The sequence below is a fragment of the Grammomys surdaster genome, unplaced genomic scaffold (assembly GCF_004785775.1).
Source record: "Grammomys surdaster isolate TR1022 unplaced genomic scaffold, NIH_TR_1.0 958, whole genome shotgun sequence".
Classification (NCBI taxonomy): Eukaryota; Metazoa; Chordata; class Mammalia; order Rodentia; family Muridae; genus Grammomys; species Grammomys surdaster.
The window spans coordinates 5081459-5101204 of record NW_021605377.1 but is presented as its reverse complement, the minus strand read 5'-3'; the positions used below and the strand labels follow the sequence as shown (position 1 = coordinate 5101204).

Below are 19746 nucleotides of genomic sequence, written 5' to 3'. Positions count from 1 at the left end.
ACACAGTCCACATACTACACACACACACATACACAGTCCACATACTACACACACACACATACACAGTCCACATACTACACACACACACATACACAGTCCACATACTACACACACACACATACACAGTCCACATACTACACACACACACACACACAGTCCACATACTATACACACACACATATACACACACAGTCTACACACTACACACACACACACACACATACACACAGAGTTCACATACTACAGAGACATCCCCCCACCACACACACACACACACCATACATACACCCAACATACTACACATATACATTCAACATTGTGTACACACACATACACACATCACATATTACACACATACATGTGCATACTACACATAGCACATACTACATATACACATCACATATTAAACAAAAACATGCACCCAACATAGTACACACACACACACCCAACACAATATATCCACACATATACACACACACTCCCCAAAAGCGCTCACAGTTCCCATTAGGCCCATTGGCAGGACAGCTGAATTCAAGGTCAGACTGAGTGGCAGAGAAAACATATATCACAAAATAGAGGCGAATGGGTAACTAAACATGAACTGCAATCCAATGAGGCAGGGGACAGTCAAGGTTGATGGAATGGACCACGGGAAAGGCTTCATAGATTAGGGCTTGGCAACAGATTTATACTATACTACGACAGAGCTGGTCCTTAGCAATCAGTCAATCAATCAATCAATCAACCAATCAATCTCTCTCTGTGTATATGTATATGTTAATATATACATATATTATATATGTTAATACATATACACATAATACATACACACATATATATTATATATGTATATACATATATAATGTTGAAAGTCAGGACTGCAAAAATGGCTCAGCGGTTAAGAGCACTTGCAGACAATTTATGCTCAGTTTCCAGCACTCAACGATGGCTCCGAGCCATTTGCAATTTCAATTCAAGGAGATCTGATGCCTCCACGGACACCAGGCATGCATGTGGCACACAGACATACACACAGGCAGTCATAACCATAAAATAAAATAACTACTTCAATACTATAAAAATAAGATACTTTTCTGTTAAAGTTCATGTTCACACTCGGCAACTCCACTTCTAGGAATTTGTTTTTAGAGTATTTACATATTTATTTAAAGATTATATTTTTTTAAATTTTATGTTTTTGCCTGCATATATGTATGTATGTATGTGTACCTCATGAGTGCCTGGTGCCCTTGGAGGCCAGAAGAGGGAATCACATTCCCCTGGAACTGGAGTTACAGAGAGCTGTGAGCTACCATGTGGGTGCTGTGAACTGAACCCAAGGCCTCTGCAAGAGCAGCCACAGAGCTATCTTAGTCACAGAGCTATCTCTCCAGCCCCCATTCAAGTCTTTAAAACATGCGTAAGTTGAAGTATTAAATACTAGTAAAATTACAGGGGCCAGTGAGATGGTAAAGGGGCTTGTGGCCAAGTGAGGGCCTGAGTTCAATCACTGTATCCTACACTGTGGAAGGAGAGAACTGACACCCACATGTTGTCCTCCGACGCATGTGCACCCCAGCACTCAAACACCCACACATAAAAATTCGTAAGTAAATATATGCGATTAAAGACTTTTAGAAAAAAAGAGATAAAGTCTCAACAGTCACTTTCCACCTTTTTCTCCCTTTTTCTTTTTTATCCCTATACTTAAGAGTTGAGCCTGGGGCCTTGGGCACACAAGGAAAGTTCCCCATCGCTGAACTACTTACTATATGGAACTACTTAATATTCTCAGCTCAGCTTTCCCTTTTAACTTTATATGACAAATTTTAATATTTACCATACTATGTATAATTTTAATAATTAGCAAAAATAAAGATAAATATATTTTAGTGTGAGAACAGAAGAAGGAGAAGGAAAGTTAGTTTAATTCCTAACAACGAAACAATGAGTAGAAAGAATATCTCCTGTTGCCATTTCTGTCATATGATCAAGTCTCTTTGGCAAAGATTTTTCTTTGAGCCTTGGCTGCTTCAGCTATGAAAATCTGTCTTTTGGTTTTTGCTTGAGAAAGTTTCTCTGCAGCCCAGGCTGTCCTAGCTAGCCTCAAACCCTTGGCAATTCTCTTGTCCCTGCCTTCAGAGTGCTGGGACCACAAGAGCCACAATGCCCAGCTTAGAGTTCTTAAAATCTGACCAAAGCCTAAAAAGTTCTACCATTTGTGTTTAAAATGTTATGGTTATAGAATAAGAGGCAAACTTCTGGGGCACCAGCTTGCAGCCACATAAATATGGCTTACATACCTCTATGGAATAGTTTGAACTGACAGATAGAAGGCTTGGTTCTTCACCTGAAAGATGAGGTATGGGGTCGTCCAAGGGTGTATTTCAGGCCACTATGCATGGTGGCAAGTGCCCAAACTGGCTAAGCCATCTCATCTGCCCATCTTTTAAATTTCCTATTGAGTTTTCCTTTCCACATAACTCTGTATCAGCTCATGCATGATGTCAAAAACAGACTCAGAATCCCAACCCCAATCCAATTATTTATATATATAAAAAAAAATACTGCACTCACCAAAAAATTGCTTCTTGTCTTCATAGTATTTGTTTCCGTATTTGTCTTCTCCCACCAATGTACCAAGCCTTATATCATTTGCCCTTTAAATACACAGGAATAAAACAAAACAAGGCATCTCAGAATGATTCATTGTTCAAGACAAAACCAGAAATAAAGACAAAGTACCACAGACTGCTGCGTTGACTACAAGAACGAGGAGCTACTGGGGATGCTCGCTGCTTGTACACCGCTAGCCTTCAGCAGAAGGCTCTTGCCACTCAACGCTCACGAACCAACTTTCCGGTAAAGAGCTCTGAGTGTCCTGTGTTGTTCCAGAAGCATATAGACAGGTGGGGGGAATGAACGCAACAGATGTGCTTAGATTACACTTAAAACACTACCTTCAAGCCACGGTCCATGGATCTACTATTAGCCAGGCACCCAGAGACACTAAGTTAGCAAAACCTTCAGGGAGTCAAAATACTTCATCATCTTCGTATTACGAGTGTCCCCTGGATTATTCAGTATACCACCGAGTCTCCAAGTAGTTCCCCGGATTTGCTGCTGCTTATGGGGATAATCAGGACTGGCATGATCACCTCCTTCAACTTCTTACAGTACACAGTGCAAAGGAAAACTTGCCCAAGGTCACCACGGGGGTAGAGGGGCTGCTATGCTAAGCCTCATTACACCCCAGGACTCGGGACCGGGGCAGCCCACCTACCCTACCCCCTGTGTCACAGCTCCGTCACTAGAGGCTGAGCTGGACTCAGAGACGTCAGTTCAGGGAACTCAACACTGGGACTGAACTTGTCCTTGACGGGAATCGTGGACCTCCAAGAAGATCTAATCTGGGCCCCTTTCCAGGAAAGCAGCCAGCGGAGGTCCGTCCCCAGAGACCCAGGGTCTAGCTCTGGCCTCCTACCTGAAGAAAACCCGTAGGAGGCCCCGCAGGCCGCCGTGGCCGGTGACCTGCTGCAGGCCGCGCTTCAGTACCTCCACCAGCTCCATTCCCATCTGCATGGTCCGCCCTTTCCGTGCTCCGGGTAAAACCCGCCGGCCGGAAGACTGGACGCAAGGAACCGTCGTTTGGAGGTTCCTGCTCACGAGCGGGCCGCGGAGGTCGCTCTGCGCATGCGCAGAACTGGAGCTCGCGCAGGGTGATGTTTCTAGGTCTTACTGTATGCACAGGTTGGTGTCTTCCTAAAGGTGAAATTGTTTAATGTTTTCAGAGGCTGTACCCAGAAAGCGACCCTGCGGTGGGAAGTACATCAAGCAAAGCTTCCCCAGATGGGAGTTTCTCTTGTAGAAACAAGTTTCTTCCTCCAGACAACGATGGCGCTCCTTCCAAAAATTCCTTATAGCACTAGAAGCTAAGAAATGCACTACTGACCCCACAGCGGTATTGTACATTTAATACAGAGTGCGTATGATTCTGAATTTATTAAGCGTCGGTGTGTTGGTAGATGGGTAATGAGGAATTGCAAAGAATACGATTAAGTAAAATACCTCAAGGATTTGTTATTGTATAGTAGCGAGGTTAATATTCAAAATGTAAGCATAGACACTGTGTAGACTCCATTCACGGAGTTAGTGCTTTACAAAATAATAATGGAAACAAAACTGGCAAACCCCTAACCATTTAAAAAGAGAGAGAGAAAACTAGAATTAATAAAACTAAAGATTAAAAACAGGAACGGGTCAAGTAGACAAGGCTGGCCAGACTGCACACCTCACGGATACGCCTGCCTCTGCTTCCCTGGCACTGAGACTACAAAGGTGCCACCATACCCGCATTTGGTACATGGGGTCTGAGATGTAACTCAGCTTCTCATGCTTGCAAGGCAGGCTAGGATCAAACTCAGGTCCTTGGCAAAAGCAGCCAATATTCTTAACCTTATTTTTTAAATATTTTTTTATATTTATGTAAGTACCTGAATGTGAACAGACGTCCACCATCATGCGTGGCTTGTCTGGTTTCTGGAAATCCAGGAAGCACTTTACCCACTCCATCACCCCAGCCCTAGGATCGTTTTTCTGTTTGTTTTTTTGGTTTTTTTTTAGGCTGAAAAATAAATAAATCACATCATATATGTGTATGTATTAAATGTTCTATATTCACTCTTTTATCATGGTTATTTTGATTGTTTTCATCTCTTGGCTATTGTGAACAATGTGCCAGAGAACATGGGTGTGCAGATATTAAGATCCAGTTTCTTAAGCATTTGGATATATACCCAGAAGTGGGACTTCTGGGTCATATGGCAATTCTAAGTTTTAAAGAATAATTATATTGCTTTGTGCTGTGTTTGCACCATGGTTTTGTCCCACAAACAGTGCATAGGAATCCAATACCCACCCAGCACACACACACACACACACACACACACACACACGTTAGAGATGATCAGGTACTATAAATTCGAACATCACTGATGCTGTAACAATGAAGTTATTTGTATTTTGTTCCCGAGTCTTGTGTTTTTTTACATATTCCTCACAGAACAAATCTTTTTTGATGACTAGAATGCAGGAAAGTCACAGGAGACTTCTGAGAGCAGGAAAGAAGGCAAATTAACCTCCAGCTCTTACCCTTAGAAAGCAGCTAGTAGGCCGTGAGAGGCAGAACAGAGGGACTCTGGGCATGCCCTGGCTTCTGTCCCACTGCAAGTCCCAGCTAAGAGCCACTAACACTTAGTGACTACAGAGACATGATTTCTGCAAGAACCCTGTTCTGACTGAATGGAGTCAGGTTGTCCCTGACAACCTCTGTCTGTATTATACATTCATGCGAAAATGCACACTTCCAACTGGTAGGTTTGGGGTGGCTAACTGCAAAACCACTGATCCCTGACATACTGTCAATAGCTTTGAAGGCCCTTCTCTATCTTTCCGTTTGTACCTTCTGCCTACCTCCCCGACTATTACCTAGACTTGATTCTCTCGCTTCTTGATGACTAGTTTCATATGTATATATACATATAAAAGTATTGTTACACATATGTAACAATAAACTGGTTCAATTATATTCTGCATGCTTTATGTACTTATTCTTATCAATGCAGGTTATCTTTGTTTATATAATCTTAGAGTGTGTGTGTGTGTGTGTGTGTGTGTGTGTAAGGGGGGGCCATGTATGTGCCATAGTGCATATGTGGAGCTCAAAGGAAAGAGCTGGCCTTTCACAGAAAGTGCTCTGACCCTCTAAGCCATCTTGCCATTATTTTTGTTCTTAAAACGCTTATATGATTTTCTTCCTTCTACTGCTGGGGACTGAACCTCGGGCCTTGGAAATGCCAAGCTAAGCCCAAGCTCTACTACTGGGATGCCCTATGATGTGGAAGGCATCCTAATGCCAAATAAATAGGTCATTGAAATAAAATACATTGACAGGATTCAGAACTTTGTAATGCAAGTCACATTTTAATACAGTTTCAAAAAGACTTCCCAATGTAACTACAAATTTCATCAGGAAAAATATCTCAAAGAAATAACCATTAGGACACTTTTTTTTTGGTGAATCCTTGGCTTATTATCTTGAGATGATAAAGTATCAAAGGGGCCAACATTTTGATACTGTGATATGACACCGTCATCTACAGATGTGTTAGGATGCAGGTTACACATGCCTTACTGAAATATTTCGTTTGAGCATTTTATGCTCAATATAGTATTCTCCAGCAGCTTATTATAAATAGAGCTGTTGACAAAATGAAACAGGAAATAAAGCCCTCATAGTAAGTTGGTAACATTTGCAAGACTACACTTTTAAACTTTTTGTTACAATTAGTAGTAAAATCCATCCCCATAGAAAAATTCAGCAAAACTCTTTATTAATAATACAGAATGTACTCTAGCTGCAATAAAATCTCTGTGTTTTAAAAATAAATATCAGCGTGTGGTGCATGTCTATAATCCCAGCAATGGGGAGTTGGAGGCAGGAAGATTACTGCAAACTTGAGTTCAGTCTGGGCTGGGTAGCAAGATCCTGTCTCAAGAAAACAAAACAGAGACGTGGATAAGAGGAGGGAGGGAGGGAGAGAGGGAGAGAGAAGAAAGGGAAGAGGAGAGATGGGGGAGAATATCAACAAAGAGATGAATAGATTTACTAAAGAAATCCATTATAAAATCAGTACAAAGAACTATTGATTGCTTGTCATACTGGAGTGGAAGACTGAGGAGTTGAAAATGCTTTGGTTGTAGCAAATAATGAAACTTGAGGTCATTATAGCGGCTCTCCTCGACTTTGCAGTGAAAAGAATCAGTGCAGATTCTTTTGCCTTCGCAAACTCGCAACTGAATTATTTAACTCACCTTGGAACCCTATTGGCTTTGATAATTTCATTACTTAACAAACTTGGTGAGTCTTTTTAAAGGACCCAATAGAAATGGCTGAAGGCCAGGGTAGGGTAGAGACGCTGAACCCCCATCTGAGAAGAGGATAGATCCTTTCTGTGGAATGAAAAAAGCAACCATTTTAATATCCAGTCTAAAATGCTAACACATCCTGGGGGTAGTCTGTACTATGTTTAAAACACAGTAAACCCCAAATTTTAAAACAGGATCCCCATCTTATTCTCAAGACTAACTTTCTACCAAAATGAATAAAAGTGCTTACAACTAATCATCTACTACACTAAAAATAAAGAAATTACAAATGGCTTATGTCCCATTGCCAGCAACGAGAGTGTTATATGCTAAAGGGCACTTTGATGTTTATAAAAGCCAAATATATATATATATATATATATATATATATATATATATTCATTTCTTACTTCCTATAGCTCAAATATTGTCATTATATAACTGAGCATAAAATAACTTTTGACCCGGTAACTAAAATGATTATGGATAAATAAGATATAAGAAGTTTCTGCTTAGATATCTCATTATTACAGTGTACTAGCTCAATGGAATTAAACAGGGAGAGAACACAATTCAGGGGGAAAAAAGACTAGTTTATTTGTTTTATAAAATAGCAAGAGAAAGCTTAGTGTAGATGGTCAGGAGGAGATAGTCTTAGGTGTCATCCTCACCAAGAACAGCCCAGTACCATTTTTTATTCATTCCTATAGGACAGACAGGGTAGTATAATTCCTGATCCCTGCCTGGTCACTTAAATTCTTCTTAAGGAATCCAAAAGAAAAATAGTTTCAGTTTTGGTTACTCTTAAAGATACTATTCGCAGACGCCCTGGAAGCAACAGTTCCATTTGGTTTCTTGTGTCCCGAGAAGGAACAGTAAACGTAGTTCATAGCAGGGTGACCTCAGCTTTCAAAGGCCGTGACCAATTATTTGAGAGTTGTAATCTGCGGGCTCCATTTTTAAAATGTGTGGGATGACACTGTCGATTCGTACGTTGCCAATGAGACCTTTGAAGAACAATTCCTCAGTGATGGTGGCGTTCATCAGCCGCAAGGCTGGCAGTCTGAGAAGTAATCTCGACAGCCTGAAAGAAAGAGGAGACAGGCAAAGTCAAAAGAGACCGAGCAGGATGAAAAGCATCCGTGTGAAACAACAGAGATCAAACTTTCAAAAATGAAGATGAGCATTTTGGGATGCCAAGGCTTACTGTGGCAGGGTTGCCACCTACTGCATACTGCTCTCTACAGGAAAGCCTTGCTCTGAACATGCCATGCCACGCAGTCCCTGTCTGGCTCCAAGAACCGTGACTACAGTATTAAACCACGGGCTAAGTGTGCTCGAGAACAGCTTTCCAACCCATTGCAGAGGGTAAGAACAATGCTTTATGTTATTAGAACACAGGAGGTTCAAAGACTCTTATTTTTTGAAATCACATCCCCACACACAGACACTTGACAGCTAAGGTGGACAGCCATTGCTGAACACATGAGCAGTCTGTGCATCAGGGATATGCTGGGCAGAGGGGGATCCAATCGAAGGTGGGGCAAAATAAGAGAACACAACATGCTGCCTGCTTAATCTCTGGGATTCCTTATTTCATATTTTTTTGTCTGAGATTGACCAGAGGTAACTGAAGCCATGCATACAGAAGCCTACTAGAATTTTCAGAAGTGCATAGTATTATCATAAGGAAAGTGAAACTCAGACATTAAACCCAGCAAGCAAAAACAAAAACAAACGAAAAAACCCAGCCAGTATGGCATTATCCATGTATAATTAAAAACTATATTCCTAATCATTCTGATCTACTGTTTTTCCTCCAGAGGTGGGTGGCTGTTTTTATAAAAATAAGAAAGAAAAATTCCCTCCCACCCCAAACAACACTGGTGAGAAATGACTTGGAAGAATTATCATAAACTATATTACAAGGTAACATATTAGTATATATTATTAGTATATATTAGTTAAGAGTGTTTTAATTTATCATTTCCCCTCTCTTTTTAACAAATACAATTATTTCATCTGAAAAGTTGGGATCTACAGCTCCTCTGCCTGGGTGAGGCTGGACTCTGACAATCCTGCATCCTTGGGACAGTTTCTCACCCTCTCTATTTGAAGCAGTGGTTCTCAACCTCCTGAACACTGAATCCTTAAATAACAGTTCCTCACGTTGAGGTGACCCCCAAGCATAAAATTATTTTCTTGCTACTTCATAACTGTAATTGGGTTTTGTTAATTAAGCTATTATTAATTGTAATAGAAACATCTGATATGCAGGATATCTGATGATATGAACCCTGTGAAAGGTCATTCAACTCCCAAAGGGGTCGCGACCCACAGGTTGAGAGCCACTGATTTAGAGCAAGCACTCGTTAGCTCTTGCAGGTAGCACCTGTGAGGAGCTGGTTTCCTATGTGGGAGAGCACACCCAGAGCCTTGTACTGTGTGTGCTACCACTGACCTGAGGCCCTGGAACCTTGGTAGTGGTGAGGAGATCACTCAGGACTTACACAGACTAAGCAAGTTCTAACACTAAGCTGTTCGACAGTGCCATTATGGCTGGATACACCATTACCCATTTCAAAAGTCACGGTTAACTAAAACATTAAATTACTCTTAAAACGGAAAATACTGGTAGAATAGATTTACTAAAATGCTTTTAGATCAGGAATGGTACCACATGCCTATGCATAATCCTAGCAGTTGGGCAGAGGCAGGGGAATTGAGGTTGAAGGCTATACTTGGCTACATGTAAGTCCAAGGCCAAGGTAAGCTACATGAGATCCTATCTCAAAACAAATACAAACCCCTTAAATGAACTGCATTAAATAGTCACAGCTTGGGGGTACCTGTATGTGTCATCTGGATATGTCCTGGTGATATAATCTTGGAATTCCACATAAGCCTTTTCCTGAAATTTCTCAATTAGCTCCATGTTCTCCAGGCCTGGGTGATCTAAGACATAAAGCAATATAGATATTCCAGTTCTGAATGCCAATTTAATAATTCATAGGATAGGGAGACAGGGAATAGAGGAGCAAATAGTTCATTTGACAGAGAAGTCCCACATACGACGTTTTGTTTCTTTATTCCATAAATACTTGCTGGATACACCAACAGTATATTGTAGCCAGTAGTTAACTATTGTAACATCCAATAAAAGCCAGACCACTGGGTGCTACTAATTTTTTTTTCTCAAAAGCAGTGTAATGGTTTTTGTTTAGTCTTTTTCTTAACCATTTTGCTTTTAACAACATAAAATAACCAAAAAGGCTAAATTTAAAAGCACCTATAATCCATGAAATATTTGCAGGTTGTGTTTGTCAAGGAGACACCCAGACATGGCAAACTTTAAAAGTACGTATGAAATTATGACTTATAAACACTTCTATATCTCTATCAGCAAATCATAATGAAGGAACATGACATAATCTATAAAACATTTTGATAGTCATATTTCACAAAATAGGAATATTTAAAGTAACACCATCAATTTATAACTTAACTTTTCAGTTTTACCCAAAGAAAAATAAAACTGGCAAACTGGTTGTGCTAAAATGGAGACATGCGTGGGCTGAGTGTGTCTCACTGGTAGAGCTAGTGCCTGTCCTATATAAGGTTGTATGCTGGATCCCCAGTGCCACAAACAGAACGAACAAAATGAGTGAAAATAGAAATATAGATTATTAGCTCCCGTGAAGCACTTGGCCTGCACTCTCCGCTGAGTTCCAGCCCTGGGCTCATGTGAAACACTCAACAGTGCACAGGATCTAATTATCTTACTCGAACCACTGAGAGGAAGAAGCAGGTTGGCTCGGACAATTTTATTAGGACACAGGTACAGAATGTCTATAGAGTAGAGGCACAGACCCTTCAAGGATTGTGGATATCTCCTATTCACAAATCTTAGTTCGAGGTCCCTTTACTGACTGAAAACTAGATGCTGGAAGGAAAGTGAGAGGCCTGTCTTCCCATGTTTGCGGCTTCCATAAGTTCTTAAGAATGTAACAAACACTGGACACAGCAACAATGGTCTTACATTCTGTATTTAATAGTGCTTAATGAAATGGACCTAAAACTCAAACACTACAGGTCTATGTGCTCTACTGATTTTCTATGCAGATGTCTGATATCCTTAACATTAGATTTAAAGCATAAAATTAGATGATTTTAGCATCTTCAGAGTTTTACACTCATCACAACAATGTAACTGTGGGACATTTTTGTGACTCTAAAGCAACCCACCAACCAGTAGCAATCGGTCCCCAGCTCCCCACTCCCTGACTCTACAAATGACTAATTTGCACTCTTCCTCACGTTTGCCTATATGGGATTAGTATGTGTGCCCGTATGAGTAGTGCCTTTCACTTAGCATGCTTTCATCCTGCTGTAGCTTATATCAAAACTTCACTCTATTTTATACTAACACGATTCCATTGTGTGCATGTATTACATATATACACCCATCTGTCTTTTAAAACTTTTTATTACATTTATGTATTTGCACAAATGCATGAGTGGGGTGTGTGTGTATGTGTGTGTGTGTGTGTGTATGCAGGCACACATACCACAGTGCATTTCTGGAGGCCAGAGTCTTGCAAGAGTAGGTCCATTTACCATGTGGGTCCCAGGGATTTGAATTCATGTTACCAAGCTTGGCGGCAAGCATCTTCACTGGAATGGCTAAGCCATTCCACTGGTCTTATTTTCTTAGGTGTTGTTTTGAGCCATGGTTTCATTTAACCAACGCTGGCCTCAGATTTGTTATGTAGAAAAGGTTATCCTTGAATCTTGATCATCTTGCTTCTATGTACTAAGTACTTAAAGGCATATCCCAGCAAGCCCAGCTTCAGTCACCTTTGTGATGGACAATTACCTAGTATGCACTTTTTGACTATGACTGGTGCCAAGACAAATACTCGCATCCAGATTTTTATGTACATATATAATTTTGTATTTTGAGAACAATGGAATTGAATATATGCTTAATATTTATGGGGGTGTGTGTGGCATATGTCCTTGTTATTACAGGTGTGTGCATGTGTGTATGGAGGCCAGAGGTGGGCGTCAGGTGACTTTCCTCTCTGCCTTTTTTTGGGACAGGGTCTCTCATGGAGCTTGTCAAATTGGTTAGACTAGACGGCCAATGAGCTCCAGAGATCTGCTTGCTTTTACTCCCCAGTGCTGGGGTGCAGGTACAAGGTGCTGTGAATGGCTTTTTACATTGGTGCTTGGGAGTTCTTCTAGCTTGGGTCCTTGTGCCAGCATGGCTGTGCTTGCGAGGCAGGTCCTTTACCCACTGCACTACTTCCCGTCCTTTACCCACTGCACTACTTCCCTAGGCTCCTTATGGTTCATGTTTTCGGCAGGTGCTGAGCTCTTGTCCCTGGCAATCACACCATTTCACATTCCTGCCCGCAGTGCGTGAGAGCCCCGGTGTTTCCACACCATCAAATATATTAATGAGACACACAAGTCCTGGGCATGTGGTGTATCTCTGTAATCTGTATTGGCTATCTGAGGCAGAAGGATTGCTAAGAGTGCAGGTCCAGCCTGGGCTACATGGCCGAGACCCTATCTCAAAAGTGCCAACGTGAGTAAATAGATGAGGAAGGAAGCGTGAGGGTGTGTTCTGTACCCGGGCTGAAGAGGACGATGGCCTTGAGGTAGGCGTACTCACGCCCGTCGATGCAGAGCTTCACCATGCTGTTGCAGAACTCCTGCAGCTTGAAGATGTGCTCCATCAACGACCTCCTCCTCTCTGGGGACATTTTATCTTTAAAACACAAACGCACACTTCCAATTGCCATCTAAAATGTTTGACCGTTCTCACATACTTCCCTTCTGGCTTTGTAGTCAGTATGGAGTATAATCTACCTCTTTACAGACTGTGGCTTCAGATTCAGACTCTCTGCCACGAGGGCCCAAGCTAAGAGATTACTGCTGATAGTGCTCCCTCAGGAAAAAGGAAGTGTGCCGTGGAACACGTGATCAGGCAGAATGACTCAGGATCCGGGGTCAGAAGGGGGCCATGAGCCTGCCTTCTGGGAGCTTTCTCATAGGTGAGATTTATGAGGAATCTCAGCCCTTTATGAGGAAGCAGATGATTTTAAAATATTGTGAAGAAAAGAACATGGTGGTTCATAACTCCAATCACAGCACTTTGGGACGCTGAGGCAGGAGCATAGCTTAATACAAGCCTATGCTACACAATGAATTCTAGGTGAGCTGGGGACTACAAGGTGAGACTCTGTCCCTTATATGAACAAGGAAAAAGGAAGGGAGGAAGGCAGAGGGAGGAAGGCAGGGAGGGAGGGAGGGAGGAAGGAAAGGTAACGTGTAGAGTAATGAGTAGTTAGCGCATGCCTGTTGACCAGCACACGGGGTAGGTTGTGGGGTGTTGAAGGTAAGGGACTCTCAAGACACTGACATGATGTCTTGAAAAAAACTAATAACAACCAAAAGTACAAAACAAATGAGAACAATGAAAAGTAGAAATGTGCTAAGGGATTAAAAATGTATAAATTATTCCTGAGCTTGAAGGCAGCAGGACTTTAATTACTCAGCCATTTTCAAAGTGTTTTTAAATTACTTATTCTCCACTTCCTCGGATGAAGCATGTAGAAAAAAATAAAATAAAAGCAAGGACTCTATGACTTTCCAGTTCTCTCTTCTTTTAAAGCATCTTTTTGCCGCGGGGCACGGTGGCAGGTACCACCATGCCTTACATGCTGGAGCTGAGGAGGCAGAGGTAGGAGACATCTATGATGATCCAGGACAGCCAGGTGTGTACAGTGAGACCATGTCTGCATAAAGGTCTGGCTCTGTCACCCATGATGGCCTTGACCCTGCATCTTCCTAGACCAGTTCTTCCTGGTACCACTGTGCCCACACGTTCCCGTTCTATTCAGATGAGACAATAGGTCCTAGGGAACTGATTCAAAACCAGCTCATCATGTGACTCTAAGGATTAGTAGGAAAAACTATAGCTTAAGAATTGGGAGAGAAGAACACACCCTGAAGTATTTGGTCATTTTCTACCTACAAGCAAATCTACATGGACTTTTATATACCTATACAATGTGATGGTGTGTTCCCATCAACATACGTGTTGGAATCGGGCTGCTAAAGCAGCACTGTTGGAAGGCAGGTCATTAGAAGCAAGTTTGCATTCCTTGGCACATTCAAATGTATTCTCTCCTAGAGACACTGATTGATAACCCAGCCTCAGGCCTTATATTTTATACATATATTTAGTGGTGAGAACTTGACTTCTGAGCCTTTCAGACTTAAATACACTAGCCTTAATATTGTCTTTCTAATTTAAAAATGTTTTGAATGAATAATGCATTTAACAAAATGTTAAGATTACCCAGAAAAAAAGGTCAAAACATCAATACAATCATCATGATATCTAACTTTGGCCATAACGCCTCTTATATCTCTGAAAATATAAAAAATAAAGGCGTGTTTTTACCTTGCTGAAGGCTACTGTGAAGACAGTTGACAAATGTCGCTAATATAGTTGCCACGTTCATCACTTGCCAGCACTGGGCAAGACCAAGGGTGAAGAGTTCATTCCAGTACGCTTTTACCAGGGATATGCTGTTTTCTTGCCTAGTAAAAACAAAAACAAAAGCACACATTAAATATAAACTTCACACTGAACGGTGTACTTAAAAAAAAAATCACCAAATTACAACTATTCTAAAAGATCCATGGGCACATACCCAAGAATCCTGGGCTCTGTACAGTTGACAGAAGAGATCTTAGACAGCTAAATCCCAACCAGTCAGTCAGCCAGTTCATAAGAACAGCTACAGAAAGACTTATGGGAAGCCAAGTACAGCGGGTTCTGAACTTCCCTGACACAAAACAATGATATGTCCCAGACTTGTCAGTTATCCTGAGGTGGTCATTACGAATTGTACATGTGTGGAAATGACCCACTGCTCTCCACAGACATTCACAGCTTTTATGAATCAATTGCCAATAAGAATACATTACAAAAAGAAAGAAAGAAAGAAAGAAAGAAAGAAAGAAAGAAAGAAAGAAAGAAAGAAAGAAAAAAGAAAAATTAAATGAACAGGCCATGCCATGCCAGGCACTGGTGAAATGGGAATTGACCTGGTGGATCAAGTCTGCCTATGAGAGAGAAGGGTTCATAAATGTGTAACTTATATCTTACATAAGTGTTATATATAATAGACATGTGATTATATGTACAGCTAACTTCGGACAACTAAATTTCCATTTACTATGAAGAAGACATGTAAGCGAAAAGGAGAGTCAGGGGAGAGGAGTCTAAGGCAATGAGATGAAATGCTTTGAAGAGAAATGTGAGGTAATTTTTAAAAACGTACATGCATGTGTATGTGACTATCTGTATATGTCATGTCTGTGTGTGTGTGTGTGTGTGTGCGCACGTCCTTGCATGCACACACACATGTGTCCTCAGAGGCCTGAAGAGAGCACTGGATCTTCAGGAGCTGACACAAGCTGTCAAGAGCCTGTTGTGGATGTTAGGAATCAAACTCAGGCCCTCTGCAAGAGCAGTAGATGCTTCTAAACCCTTAGTCATTTCTCCGGTTCCAGGAGATAACTATTAAAACACAAAACTGTTGGGGGTAAGCTTGCAATTCCAGCAGACGAGAGGTGGACGTAGGAGGATCAGGGGTTCAAGGACATTATAGTGGTTACAGGTGAGCCTAGGCTACACTACTCCAGAGAGTAGAGAACATTTACTGTGGCAGTTAGGGAGAACACGGGCAAGCTTGATACGGTGGTGTGATGGTGAATGTCCATTTTCAGTGCTACCATGACTCCCAGTATGATGGACAATATCATTTCTTAAACTGACAAGCCAAAGGAAAGTCTTCCCTCTTTAGGTGGCCTTTGTCAGAACAATGAGAAATGAGATGGGAACATGGCATTCAGTGTTCAGTAGTGTTGGGTGCATTTCTAAACACAGCCCTGTCTTCTCTGAATGTTCTTTCTCTACTTACATGATCCAGTTAACAAACCCACTCCTTCTTTGAGGGCTAGACTGGAGATTTCTTTGTTCCCCTGCTGAGGATTAAACACTGACCACAGAGCCATGAGCCACATCCCCAGACCCGGGATGTACAGTTACGTGTTTATTGATTGACTTTTGTTTGAGGCAGTTTCCCCGTGATGGTTTGGAATACACAGTCTCTCGCCTCAGCCTGCCTAGTGCACCATGATATCTGGTTTCAGAGCCTGTTTCATTGAAGAAACGCCCTCTTTTGACACACCCGTCTCCTTTCCAAACCCCTTTGGGGCTTACTTGTCCATCCAGTCAGAGTTTATGTTACTAGATTTCCTAGTTTCCCAGTTAGTTGTGTTAGGGGTCTGTTTGCCACACTACCCAAAGGTAAAAAGTTCTCTTATGCATTTCTGCATCACAGTAAACAGCTCTAAGTATACAGCATATAGAAGAAAAAATCTGTGGGGTTGGAGATTTAGCTCAGTGGTAGAGTGCTTGCCTAGCAAGTGCAAGGCCCTGGGTTTGGTCCTCAGCTCTGAAAAGAAAGAAAGAAAGAAAGAAAGAAAGAAAGAAAGAAAGAAAGAAAGAAGGAAGGAAGGAAGGAAGGAAGGAAGGAAGGAAGGAAGGAAGGAAGGAAGGAGAGAGAAAGCAATCTGCTTTTTTCCCCTTATGTTAGTTTTGTTTTGTTTTTATCTGTGAGGATATAGAGAACAGGCAGAGGTAAAGACCTTAAGAGGACAGAGAAGCAGTCTGTAAGTGTGGGTCTTTTTACAAGAAAAAAAAAAGTCTTCAAACAAAACCAATATTTTATTATAAGATAATTACATGGTAAGATTTCTTTCCTTTCTCCATAGTGATTCAAGTTAGTAAGGACATGCTGGTAAGAAACATGTTCACCCTGTGACTGCACATAAATTGTTTCCTTCTTGAAAATGCCACGGGGCATTGGAAAGCTGGTCCACAAGTGAACACGCTTGTCACCGAGCTAGACACCTGCCAATCCCCGGGACCCACACAGTAGCAGGAGAGAACTCACTACTGCATGCTGTCCTCTGACCTCCGCGTGTGTGCTAGGCCATGTTCAACCCCATCCCCCAAACACAACGTAAATTAAAATATAATGAAAAGAAAGAAACTTACAACTTTGTGCTTACGGTATGCTTAAGTGAACTTGGCACGCCCACATAAAAGATAATGCCAAAAAAGCCACAAAAGCTAGCATTTCCAAAGAAACTGGAAGTGGTGGTGCATGCATATGCACAAAGCACATGGGAGGCTGAGGCAGGAGGATTGTGTGAGTAGGTGGCTAGCCTGGGCTGCATAATGAGTTCCCAGCTAGCCTGCACTACAATATGAGATGCTATCTCAATCAAACCAACAAGCAAACAAAACAAAACAAAACAAAATCCCCAAAAGTTTACAAAGCAGTTTTTCCTCCTGGGAATAACTGGGGTGAGAATTTTACTTCCGAGTTTGGGAAGGATGGCCTGCCATCAGAAGAAACTGCCTGAGAAAAAAACTTGAGAGGAAATCTCAAATGCAAAGACAACAGTATTCTTAAACGTTTACACAGAAAATAATCAAGAGAAATCTATCCAGGTTAAAATCAAGGAAAATAAGAAGACACTGTTCAGTTGTCAGAAATGATAAGATCCAGAATCAAGAACAGTGAGGGAGAAGGCACCATTTGGCCACTGCCGAGGTGAGCATAACTAGTCAGTGCTTCCTGGAACAACTTCTAACAACATCAAAGCAGACATGCACGCCTTCAAAAACACAGCCATTCCACTGGGAAGAACCTGTTTTATGGAAACACTAATACACATCGACAAAATGTGCTTGGTGGCCCTGGACAGAAGAAGGAGGCTGGCAACAGCCCAGTGCCCATGATACAGATGCGTATGTAAGCTGTAACAGTCCCATAAAGTAGGCAGCCGTTAGGAACGGTGGGAACTTAGACACGTGACACAGGAAGCTTGACAGTGTCATGTGACACCAAGAACAGCATGTGCCAATATGTTCTGGTGTTTGGATGCGTGATAACTATAGCCTGGAAAGGGCTGGCAGAACCCTGAACTCTTGGATTAGTTATTTTATTTCTGGAGATGTTTCACTTTATGGTTCTATCCTTCAGGGTCACTTTGGGCATGAAGAAAAGTCAAAAGCAAACTAGTTTTCATCTTAACCTCTTGATTATAAAAAGAAAACAGCTAACCAAGGTAGTTAAATAAAGTGGTAGTTTGGATGAGAACAGACCCTTTAGGCTCATATGTTTAAATACTAGGTCCCCAATTGGTAGAACTGTTCGGGAAGTGTTCAGTGGTATGGCCTTGTTGAAGGAAGTATGTCACGGGGGTGGGCACTGAAGTTCGAAAGACCCCACCCGTTCCCAGTATTTCTGTGCCCCTTGCTTGAAAGTCAAGAATAAGTGCTCAGATGTCGCTGCAGCACCATACCTGCCTGACCAGTGTGATGTGCTGCCCGTCATGATGGTCATGGACTCATGGACTCTAACCCTTGGAAAACATAAGATCCCCCTCCAACTCTCTTCTTTTCTAAGTTGACGTGGTCATGATGTTTTATCAAAGCAATAGAAAAGTCACTAGTATATATGGTGAACACAGGAAAGTAAAAATAACGAGGAAAGAAAAAAAGTCAGAGCTGGCCTGGGCTACCCCTTGTATTGGAAACACCTTGACCTTGTGGAGAAGGACCAGAGAGCAGCTTGGATTCAGTGCAGAGGAGGGGAAATGTTGAAACAAGGAGCTGGAGGGGGAACTGAGAGTAAGCCACCGGGTTAGTTTATTGCCAGAGAAAAAGTCAAAGGGTTACTTGTAGAAGTCAATTACAGGAAGTATCCATCTATTTATTCCAAAGGAAGATCCAGCTAGAGATGGGGTGTGTGACTGTAATCCCAGCACTTAGGAATCTCACAAAAGAGGAGCAGGAATTCAAGGCCAACCTGAGCCACATAGGGAGTTCAAGGCTAACCTGAGCCACATAGGGAGTTCAAGGCTAACCTGAGCCACATAGGGAGTTCAAAGCTATCCTGGAATCATAGCAAGACCCTGAATCAAAAACAAACAAACAAATACCTCCCCTCCCCAAAAAAAACAAACATAAGAAGCTAACTACCATTATGGTCAGCAACAAAAGAAGTACTCTCAAATCCTGGTACTATGTTGTTTAAACGACTTGAAAAAGGCCATTACATTAGGGGAAGAAAGCAACAAGCCCTCCTGGAAGAAGAAGGTTCCTAGGAGAACAGAGACAAATGCCATTATGTCTAGCAGACAGTGTCCAGTCTGGCCTCAGCATCGCAGTCACGGCCCTGCTCCTAAGCAGTTGTTTCTGTTCCTAATTTGGAGATATGGAAACAAAGGTAACCTGGTCTAGATACACAGGAGTCAACACACAAATACACCATTTATATCTGTTAGGAAATAAGTGACTATCACTGTCACCATTAGCACCTATTCTGAAAATCTCTTTCTTCTGAGAAGCAAAAGAAGATGCATTTAACTAAAGCCCCACAAGCATTCATAACAAAAGCACTACAGTGGCCATGTCACCTGGACCTGAGGCCAACCCAAACATTTGGCATCCACATAAATACAGCCAGTCTATTTACCACCCAACGCTGAACAGAATCCATGGTCCTTAGAGAAGAATAATCAACAGCATGCAATAAATCCACCAAACGACAGGCTTCAAACCACCAGGCTACAGAAGACGTGGCATTGTTAATGGAAGCAGAGCTCTCTCTCTCTCTCTCACACACACACACACACACACACACAGAGAGAGAGAGA

At 41.8% G+C, this 19746-nt stretch overlaps 2 protein-coding genes across 2 annotated transcripts in view; both read right to left on the bottom strand.

Annotated features, from left to right (window-relative positions):
- The window catches only part of Ndufa12 (NADH:ubiquinone oxidoreductase subunit A12), a 20711-nt gene extending 17096 nt beyond the window's left edge, over positions 1–3615 (bottom strand). Inside the window, exons 1-2 of the mRNA XM_028783071.1 lie at positions 3485–3615; positions 2578–2660 (exon numbers count right to left, since the gene is read on the bottom strand). Coding sequence (XP_028638904.1) covers positions 2578–2660; positions 3485–3582 — 181 coding nt within the window. The 5' untranslated portion in view covers positions 3583–3615. The remainder of the gene's footprint in view (positions 1–2577; positions 2661–3484) is intronic.
- Positions 3616–5954: 2339 nt separating this feature from the next.
- Nr2c1 (nuclear receptor subfamily 2 group C member 1) overlaps positions 5955–19746 on the bottom strand; it is a 55702-nt gene continuing 41910 nt past the window's right edge. Inside the window, exons 11-14 of the mRNA XM_028783086.1 lie at positions 14405–14544; positions 12566–12703; positions 9777–9882; positions 5955–8011 (exon numbers count right to left, since the gene is read on the bottom strand). Coding sequence (XP_028638919.1) covers positions 7837–8011; positions 9777–9882; positions 12566–12703; positions 14405–14544 — 559 coding nt within the window. The 3' untranslated portion in view covers positions 5955–7836. The remainder of the gene's footprint in view (positions 8012–9776; positions 9883–12565; positions 12704–14404; positions 14545–19746) is intronic.